A 10,832-nucleotide genomic window follows, 5' to 3' on the forward strand; every position below is an offset into this window, starting at 1 on the left:
GTAATCTACCACACAATTGCTGTTTCCTTCTCTAGTAAGAATACTGATTGCCATCCCAAATTATTTATTACTCCGTAATTATTATTGGATTAGACCATCGTGAGGTGGCTTCCTGTGGGCCCGCGCAATACCGTTGTAATGTTTTGGGTTCTTGACTCGTTCCAGCCCAAACTCCAAAATTATTTATTTACTAGATAAGTGTACAAGATTAATTAATACTACAGAACATAACATGTGTTCTCTTTTTATATTATATTCAATTATTATTTACTTAACGTCAAGATTTTTACTTATATATGGGTATAAAGTTTTTTTTAAAAAATTAATCCAAAAATGCATAAATAAATTTGATGATGAGTAGTATGTTTTCAGAAATAAAGTATATATTTAATCAAACCCAAAAGGGATTTGCTCTTTCTTTCATGGGAATAAAAGAGCAATTATATTACAAAATCTCCCAACTGGGCTGGGGATATCTCAACAGTATAATATATATAATTAATAATAATTAATAAATGTAGTAGGGACAAAACAATTCAAAAGAGTATATAATCGATCATATCTAACAGGGTGATCCTATCCTGCAATTTAGTGCCCCTGCAAACCTAGTAAGCCAAGTCACATCCTCCGCTTTAAATGGCTGTATACCATCATACAATTGATGGTGCTTTGACATGAAATTTGGATCCCCAGACTGAACAAAGAAAGCTCCAGACATGTATATATCTCCCTGTGATCTCCATGTCCACTGCATCCATTCCTGTGGAGTCCCCTTCACTCTGTGAGTTATCTCTTTTTTGTGAATGTCTGGAGGAGCGATGAACCTGTTGCCTTGACTAATGATAGTGGGGTCAGAACTACCTCCAATGGCATACATGTTCCAATGTGTGTAATCATTGTTGACCACATGGATGTATCCGAACCGACATCTGGGCATCCTCTGAACCAATCTCTTCCCGAAGTGGTTGAAAGCAATGGTGATTTGCATGATCTTGTCTTTTGGGGAAAAATCATTTGCACCAAACAACATCACATCATTGTGGTCGGTGAAGTGGCCATTTGAAATAGTGATGGCGGTGGATGCTTCAATGGCGTCAATTAAGCCGTCGTAACAGTTCCTCATGGACACATGATCTACCCAAACATCCGAAGAACCAAAGATGGAAATACCGTCTCCGTCGCTCCTGGTTCGCAGTCCATAGTGGTCAACGCCGTCTCTGATCATGCCACCGCTACCTTGGACGATGTCGTGGACACGTATGCCATGGATGATGACGTTCTTGATAAATTGGAGGGTGATCCCGGCCCCACCACTGACGTGAACTTGGAACCCACGCCCATCGATGGTCTTGTCGCTTTGCATTATCAGCTCTTGGTTAAGCCTGATGTTCATGTCTCGTGAAAAGATTATCCACAAAGGTTTCTTTTGGATGACCGCATGTCGGAGAGTTCCAGGTTTGGGATTCGAAGGATCATCAGAGTGGTCATTAACCACGTACAAAACGCCGTGCTTGCCGCCTATGGCTTTACGCCCAAACCCCATTCCGCAATCGGCCAATCTCCTCCGATTGTTAGCCCAGTTGGGCTGGCAACGCCAGCAACGGTCGATAGGATTTGTGGCATTACACGGTCCATTGTAAGGCTTACGATGCGCTAGCTGCCTCCTTGTGTCATCTGATCCGTTAACGAACTTCTTTCTGTCTGGTTCATTCTTGGATTCCAACAATGTCCTGCACCAAATTTATAATTAACTCACAACTAACACAAACATATCTAAATTAAACAATTATATTTTCCCATCTATCCACGCATGCATAAAAAACAAATTAAACGTAATACGTACTTATGAACTTCGTCGTTGAATGCAGCACTAACATTAGAAGGATCGGGCTCGAATGTTTTGAGGGCGTGCTCCCAGGCTTCTATTTTACGCTGCTGCCATACCTCGTCCCACTCAGCGATGTGACCCGAGATGCTGGGGAGTATTATGGCGAAAGTAACCAGAAACATGCAAAAACAATTGATATTAAACCCGGCCATTATCTTAGCTACGGATATTATATCAATTTCTTATTTAGTACTTTTTTTTTTTTTTTTGTTTTGTTTTGTTTTGGTCAAGATTGAACCCTTTAGGTATTGCTGGGTTCAACCCTCCCTGTCACGGATTGGACCCTCAACTCTTTCCTTGATTGGAGAGGTCTTAGGCCAACCCAATCAGAGGCTTTTATTTTGTTTTTTTTAGATTGATATATTCTCTGTTGTGAAAAATACTCCGTAGGTTGCTTTTATAGTGCAAGACTTGTGTGTTTGTTTAGAGAAAGTGGCATCACCACTCATATTTTTTGTGGTATAAACAACATAAACCATTGGAAGAATAAATTTAACTAAATTATCTCAGAAATAAATTTAATGAATTAATTATATGTATTAGGAAGATAAATTTCTCCTCTTTTTAAGCACAAAATAAGATTGCTCATCTGCATTAATTATATCCATTTGTGAATGTATTTTTTTTAATAATAATAATAATATAATAATATCATAATCTAATCTATTATGAAAATATATAATAAGTCTCAATCCCGGTTATACCCATAATTTAGCTATATTTGGCAACGGTTTATTTAAGAGCTTATAACTTATTTTAAACTACTAATAAGTTATAAGCTTTATTTGGTAATGTTTCCAAAATAAGCTAGTAGGTTAAATAAGAGCTTATTTTGAAATACTAGCTACTTTCCAAAAATAAGCTAGTAGCTTCGTAACATTTTTTCATTTTTATTTTTATTATTTTAAATAAATGACATCCTTTACTTCTCCCCATTAAAACTTTTTTAGCCTTTTTTTTTCTTCTCCTATTTAATTTTGAGGAAAAAAAATATTTTATTTTTCAATTATAAGTTTTCTTGGGACCACTTAGATGGTTACAAAATGAGTCCATGAGGTTAATTTTTTTATATTTATTTCACCTCCTCAACCGACGATGGAGGTCTACTTGATCATATGAATATGATTATATATCTAAAATTCACCTTCAAATTCAATACAATCATATGAGTTCTATAATGTTTTATAAGATTCTATAAATCTTTACACTTTAAAATGTTAAATTTTAATAGATAAACAATCCTACTTAGAATTTAAAACAATTTAAAATTTATGAAGATGTCATTTTTAGTCGTTTTACATTTATGTGCATTTTTCTTGTAGTGCTAGTTTAATAGCTCTCCATTTTTCAATGCTACTTTTCTTTGCCAAACATAGCCTTTATGTCCTTTTCTATAGGCTATTATAGATATTTTATTTATTTATATAAAATAGAGTATAAAAATTTATCAAAATTATTTACATTATTATTAAACAAAATATAATTTTTTTCTCTCTATATATAATCTTAAAATACAATGATTAAAATTTATTACATTAAGAAATTGTAAAATATAATTTAAACTAAAATTTTTTAATTATTTTTATTTATCTAAATTTTAATATTAGGCATGAATTTTTGTGCATACAAAATACTTATATATATATATATATATATATATATATATATATATATATATATATATATATATATATATATATATATATATTATTAGCTAGGTTGCTATGTCTTAATTTGATGAAGCTGCTTTGGAGTGCTCTTTTGCTTCGTAGCCCGTCTCGTTGCGTGGCTTTATTTTCTTGCATGTAGTGAAAATGACTTTATTATATTGGTCATGCACTACGTATCTGCATGGTGACAAATTATATCATGCACCGCAGTGCATAATCGATTATGCACCGCACATCAAAACGACGTCGTTTTGTTTAATGAAAAGAAATGGCATTCGTTTCGCGCTGTTACGCACCCTTTTGCAAAAAGTAACTTAGCTATTCAGTTTCATTTTGTACACACTGCAGTTTCAGTTCAACACAACTACAGTTTCATTTTGATATAACTACAGTTTCATTCGATATTTATAGACTCAAATATGTGAAAATGTTATTTAATTTTATTTTATACATTATAGTTTTATTAAAACACAACTATATGATCATTTTGATATAATTACAGCTTCATTGTACAATATACAATCAAATATGTGAAATGTTATTCAGTTTCATTTTACATACACTGCAGTTTCATTTCACCACAACTACAGTATCATTTTGATATAAATGCAGTTTCATTTGATAATATAAAAATAACATGTGAGGCGTGTCGATTTAAATAAACTGTAATATCAGTCGGTAATTAACATACAAAAAAAACGTGCGCTTCGTTAACATTAACGACGCACCGTTTCTTTACTTAAAGAAACGACACTGTTTTGACCGCAGTCCACGATATAACGAACCCTGCATGGTGGGGTATCTTATTGGAGGCCGGGATGAAAGGTGATTATGGAGGTTGAGAAATTCTAACCACACGCACGCTCCAATGCATGGTTATTTATGTTGTCTTAATTATATTTCTATGTAGGTTTCAATAAAAACAAAAACAAAACAAAACAAAAAAAAGATTGAATTATTTCCAAAAATAATATATTCAACCAACTCCCATTTTTTCATCAATTAAATCCGATTCTTTTTTTACTTTCTAGAAATATCTTAGCTAATGAATGAGCCAATAGTTGCTCTTGTTATGCATGTATGTATGTATAATATTTGGTACAACAGTATATAATACAATAATAGAAATACCAAGTCATTTGTATTTATGTATTGGCCTTAGATTTTTAGAAATATTTCTACCATTAAAATATTTTTCTAGGTGATGAAAAGCTCATGATTTTATAAATAAAAGAATTATAGTTTAATTTACATTAAAATGTTTATTTTTTTATTTGCACCAAACTTTTTTGGCATGTAAGCTGCCAAGCCGGTTAAATTTATTTCAATCCACTCAACTAGCAAAATATAGTTGAATAAATTAAAGAGGAATATTGTCTTGAAAGGGATAGAACGAAGAATGTGTAGAGCATGATTATCGTATTAAAATGTCACAAATTTGATTCTTTTTAACCTCTTTCAGTCGAACTCGTTGCACATTACATAGGAGCAAAAAAATGCGTGTATGTGTGTGTGTACATACTGGTAGTAATTGTTGGTTGATAAGTGTATTTTTGTTTATATTTTTTAATCTATTTTATTTGTGAAATTGCTTTAAAACATGTGTGAATTATGACTCATTTGTGTTGATTTTATTTCAAGGTACAATTAATCATACCAAGTGAGAAATTGAAGAATTTTGGACAATTTTAATCAATACTTGAGCCAAGGAATCAACCGAAGAGAATCAAGAAGCATTTTGGAGTTTGCCGAACAGAGATGGACTGCCTCTTGGACGCCCATCCAAGAGGGTGTCCACCTCTAGCCTAGAAAGTGGAGTTTCAGTGCATTCTGTAACCGCCCGTTTGGTTCACAGAATAGGCTGGGAATGGCATAGCATTCCCAGTAACAGGCCTATTTTTTTGTTTGGTAACAATGTCTATTACCAGGAATAATGTTCCTAGTAATAGCATATTACCTCAGATGAGGTAATAGCTATTATTAGGTCCCCCTGGTATTAACTTATTCCTGAATCCTCAGGAATAGAATATTTTTTTTTTCAATTTTAACCTTATCTTTCTCGTCGTTCTCTCCCTACGTATCATTCTACCCTTCCCCAATTCCTTCATCATCAACATCAAAGTCAAACAATTCTTTCTGCCACATCAAATTAAAGCATCATCAACATCAAAGTCAAGCATTTCTTTCTACCACATCAAATTAAAACATCAAACAAAGGTAAATTTTCAAAATTTTATTCTTTACAAATTAAATATTTAAACATTTAATTATATATATATATATATACACACACACACTGCTGCGGCTGCGGAACCCTCCGCGCCGCAGGAGTATATATGTTTACATATATATATATATTTTTTTTTTGTATAAAGGCATTTATGTCTTTTAAACATATATTCTATTCCTATTCCTTAACCAACCAAACATTGGAATACAGTTCTCAATGTCTATTCCTTTAGCGAACCAAACAATAGAATACAATTAATATTCTATTCCCTATGAAATAGCATTCCTATTCCCTCCAAATTCATTCCGTGAATCAAACGGCCCGTAAATACTTGGATGGGATCCCCCTTTGGATGCCCGTCTCTCGAGCAGTCCATGTACACGTTTTCTCTCTTGAAATGTTGGTATTGCCTCTTGGAAACCCGTCCCTTAGGGCGTCCCTCTGCACCTTGTTTCATATTTAAGCCTTCTTTTTTAATCTTTTGAGGGGAGTTTGAACCTAGATAGCTTTAGCTTATTTTCCTTCATTTCCTTAGTTTAGATTAGTCTAATATTACATCTCTAATCTAACTGATCTATCAAGCCTATAATTACGGATTGGAATGAGATTCAACCACGAATTTCACATTTTTAATAGAGAAACTTTCTCACTCTTCTTTTATTCACTTGTGCAATGTTCATGATATTTATTTATGCTATTTCGTTATTTATGTTTGTGAAGTATGAGTAATTCGTTTATGGGCTCGGATTAGGGTAATATTGTCAACCTATATGCTAAATATGTGATTATCGCATATAGGGAAAAAACTCTAACCTAGGGTTCATATGTTTGCGATAAGGTTTTATATTTGAATCTTGTTAATATTTGGTACCTAGCATTTATTAGCTTGCTTTTGGAGAGTTCTTTACCTCAACGAGAGTTGGGTGAAGAACTCAAACCACCCCTTACTCAAACTCGATTTCTTCCTATGAGAATGGGGGGAAATTGAAGATTTTAATTTGATGCTTTTGTGCTTCTAGATCTAGGAATTGATACGTAACGTGATGCTTTTGTGCTTCTAGAACTAGGAATTGATACATAACAAGAGTGAGATAATTCCTTTTTCTAATCATTGTTTATTTGCTCATGAAAGTGACTTTAGGTTCGGATTCTTATGTGTATTTCCCGTATGTTTCCTTGGTTGTTTGTTCTCCCATAATCCCTTAAGTTGTTAAGGATCTAGACTGTATTATTTCCTTTTTTATGAAAGCTATTAAATTGTACTATCTGTTCATCTATACTTTCTTGTTGAAGAACAAAGAGTCAACACCGCCAGGCTCGATCTCATGACTTCCTATATGGGAGAGTTACTACATACTATATGAGCACAAAGTGTTTGGTAAAATGCATTATTTCCTAATTTGAGCCCCATCTCTCATTATTGTGTTTACCTGTGTTCTAATTGTGTTATCTCGTTAATGTGAATTTGCTTGAATTCCTATGGATTCCAATACTTTATAGTATCTAAAACTTTAGTGTCATGCAAGTATGTAAATATCATAGTCCCAATCCTTTGCGAAACGACAATTTTCACCAATAAACTCACCACTATCATTTCCGTACAGCATTGGCATGGGTAAGTTCAGAGATTGTGGGTGGGATACGCATGTCTAGGCTGGGTTCTACAGCAATGAATTCAAAGGTGAGGTATAATAATAATAAGAGAAAGGTGGTGGATTGGAAGTATAGTGAGGAGGAAGCTGGTGTATGTGTGCGACTTTTGGTAGGGAAATGGCATGTGAATAGTGAAAGGTATGTACGTGGTGGGGGAATGGAAGCCTTTGACTAAACATCATCAACAAGCATGAAATACCAAATACGCCTTTCACTTTCACTTTTCACTTTGGACAATCCACAATATAATGATATATGAAGGTGTGTAAAGTACCAAAGGAGCTAGGGACTATATATATTTAGCTTAGTGGGTGTGGATCTATCCCCCCCCCCCCCCCCCCCCCCCCTATTCTAATCTCTACATCACAAAAGTCTAATCAAGACCTCCCCATTCAACACCATCATTTCTTCTAGCTCACCTACAAAAAGTTAAAGTAGTAGTTTAAAATATAATCACGAATTAAATAATGATTGCAAAGTCCATCTTTGACCCCCATAACACCCCACACCTTGGCCCCATTTCATCAATCAATCCGCCTTGATGTCCTCAACTAATTAAAGTCGTCATTCCTACTCCGATCCCTCCTGTTTCTTCACAAGCCTAATTAGGCCCCGTAATACTCGCATGCTAATTCTTAACTATTAGGAATCTACTACTACTTTGCATTCATCCTGATCATTCTTTCAAAATTTTACTTCTATGACTAGTTGAGCAGCTCATACGGGTTTGATCGACTATTGTCTTTCGAGAGATCAAGGTTAGTAAAAAAAATAAAAAATCAAACATGCACAGATTTCATCGGAAACCAAGATTTACAAAGACTACACCGAGATAAACCAGTTTAAGAGATTTACAAATACTACACTAAGGTAAATCAGCTTAAGTTGTTCATAATTAATTAACTCAGCTAAAGTTACTATTAGCTAACAATCTCGGCACTCGATTGAAATTATAATATATTTATACAGAAATATAATTTAGTCGATAGGTACAAAACCTCATATAATAACTACCGTTCTCTTGTCATCCACAAAAATGATTACTCAAAATAAAAATCATTTTGTTCACATGTTCCCAGTTCCCTTAATTATGTTGTTGATTTACACTCCAGTAATTATGTTTTTGTTTCATGAGAAAAAGACGACTTAAACTGTATCTCTAAGAGGAGACTTTTTCCTCTCATCCCTGTTGATGAGCTTTTCCTTCTTGTCCATGGTGGCATGTTTTAGTATCTTCATGATCCTTCTTATCATTTATTACTCCAGAATTCTCCTTTTCAAGGTTTCCCATCTCATTTATTACCCCAGGCTTCCCCTTTGCACTTACTGCTCTTTGGTGGTTGAGGAATTCATTAGTGCCCCACCTCCTCGTTTTTATTGTTGTTCGATAGTTAAGGTTTCTCTTTACTAGTTCCTGCTGACTCATTAGTTGTTTGTCCCCTTCATAAGTCTCCTCTCCTGCTTTGTCTGTTTCTCCTTCTCAAGCTTCTGGCTTTGTCCTTCACTCAGCTCCCCTCACTAACCGTGTGTGCATGGCTTCGAGTAGTAACACAACCGAGAGTATGGAGCTGGAGTATGCAGCTCTATCTCTCCATGATCCTGAAGAGCTGGAATATCACATCGACGAAGAAGGAAATGAAGACCCTGAGATCGATACTCCGTTCGTCCTTGTTGGGAAGCTGCTCACGGACAAACCCATAAAGTTTAACTTTCTAAGAGATACTATGGCAGCTATCTAGAGGCCAAGCAAAGGGATGTTGGCGAAAGAAGTTGACTACAACCTATTTATGTTTTATTTCCCTCATGAAGTTGATATGGAACGGGTTCTGGAGGATGGACCTTGGTCCTTTGAGCAGGGTTTACTCCTTCTCCAAAGAGCCGATCCACATGTCTCCCCGACTACTGCGAACTTAAGCCATGCAGATTTCTGGGTCCAGGCATATAACCTTCCGGCGAGCATGCAAAACAAGAAGACAGCTGAGATCATAGGAGCGTTTATGGGAGAGTTCATTGGAGTGGATGAGGCTAACTTAAATGGAGTTTGGCGGCAGTTTATGAGGGTAAGGGTCCGCATCGATATCTCCTCTCCTCTCAAAAGAAAGATGAAAATCAAACCGAGCAAAGGTGAAATCTTCTACGTTGAATTCAAGTACGAGAGACTCCCGACCTTCTGCTTTTTATGTGGTTTGATCGGCCATAGCGAGAGGTACTGCAGCAACCACCTTGAAAGATTAACTAAGGACACAGTTAGACCTTTCACGGCTGAACTCAGAGCTGCCGGCCGGCGAACTCAACCGAACCGCGGGCTTCGCTGGTTGTTGGAGGAGCTTCCCAGACGGTCGCCAAAAGTGGAAAATCCTGAAATCCCTTTACCTCACGCAAACCAAGCTCAGGGACAGATGGGAGGTTTAGGTGAAAGTTCTACTGGAGATGGGTTTTACCCAGCAGGTCATACGCAGATGGACAGTGCTCAAGAGGCAGGTTCATTTAATGGAGAGCAGAGTCAACCGGTTGCACATTTAATGCTCACGGTTCCCATGACCAACCCGGAACAGGCTCTTATTCAATATGGGTCGTCTGTTGTGGATCAAAGGAAAAGAAAATTGGGCTGGACCGAAGGTGAGTCCATTGTTGAAGATCACATGAGTATGGACTTCTCTATTCAGCCCAACGTGTCAAAAAACATGCTAGAGGCGGGACCTGGAGCCCAGGCCCGCCTAGATCAATGAGTTTCTTATCATGGAACTGTCGGGGTGTGGGCAATCCTTCGACAGTTCAAGTGTTAGTGGACTTAGTCCACCAGAGGAAGCCCGTTCTGATTTTTCTTATGGAAACTTTAGTCAATAAAAATAAAATGGATGCTATTAAGAGGAAGCTGGGATGGCAAGGATGCTTCACTGTTGATCCGGTGGACCGTGGAGGTGGGCTGGCTCTTCTTTGGAAAGACAACATTAATGTTACAGTATTATCTTATTCCCAAAATCATATAGATTCCCAAATTACTCTGGAAGGCAGCAATCTTTGTTAGAGATTTACCGGCTACTACGGGATGCCGAAAAGAACGCGCAGATCAGACTCCTGGAATCTAATCACAGATCTTGCGGCGAGAAGTGATCTTCCATGGCTTCTAATGGGAGATTTCAACGACTTGCTTAGCCAAGAGGAGAAACGAGGTACTCACCCCCATCCTGAATATCTAATTAGGGGTTTCAGTAGTACTATCGAGAGGTGTGGTCTGAGCAATTTCCCCTTCAATGGCTATCAATTTACTTGGGAGAAAGGGAGGGGGACTCCAAACTGGGTAGAAGAAAAGCTTGATCGAATTTTGGTCTCTGTTACTTGGCTGGAAAACTTTGAGAGAGCTAAGGCTTGGTCGACTATTGTTCCCTCT

The 10,832-nt window shown here is 36.3% G+C and overlaps 1 protein-coding gene across 1 annotated transcript; it reads right to left on the bottom strand.

Moving 5' to 3' along the window:
* Positions 1-471: 471 nt before the first annotated feature.
* LOC109175940 (probable pectate lyase P59) lies at positions 472-2,235 on the bottom strand. Its single transcript, XM_019325326.1, has 2 exons — positions 1,844-2,235; positions 472-1,730 (listed from the first exon to the last, which is right to left on the bottom strand). Exons 1-2 carry the CDS (start codon positions 2,038-2,040, stop codon positions 563-565), a joined length of 1,365 nt encoding a protein of 454 aa, XP_019180871.1. The 5' UTR covers positions 2,041-2,235; the 3' UTR covers positions 472-562.
* Between the last annotated feature and the right edge of the window lie 8,597 nt (positions 2,236-10,832).

This window comes from Ipomoea nil, unplaced genomic scaffold (assembly GCF_001879475.1).
Source record: "Ipomoea nil cultivar Tokyo-kokei standard unplaced genomic scaffold, Asagao_1.1 scaffold0688, whole genome shotgun sequence".
NCBI lineage: Eukaryota > Viridiplantae > Streptophyta > Magnoliopsida > Solanales > Convolvulaceae > Ipomoea > Ipomoea nil.

Excerpts from the sequence above, each read along its gene's own strand:
- LOC109175940 (XM_019325326.1), bottom strand. The coding sequence starts at position 2,040 with ATGGCCGGGTTTAATATCAATTGTTTTTGCATGTTTCTGGTTACTTTC. Across the intron at positions 1,731-1,843 it reads TTCAACGACGAAGTTCATAA|GACATTGTTGGAATCCAAGA; the intron begins GTACGTATTACG and ends AATTTGGTGCAG.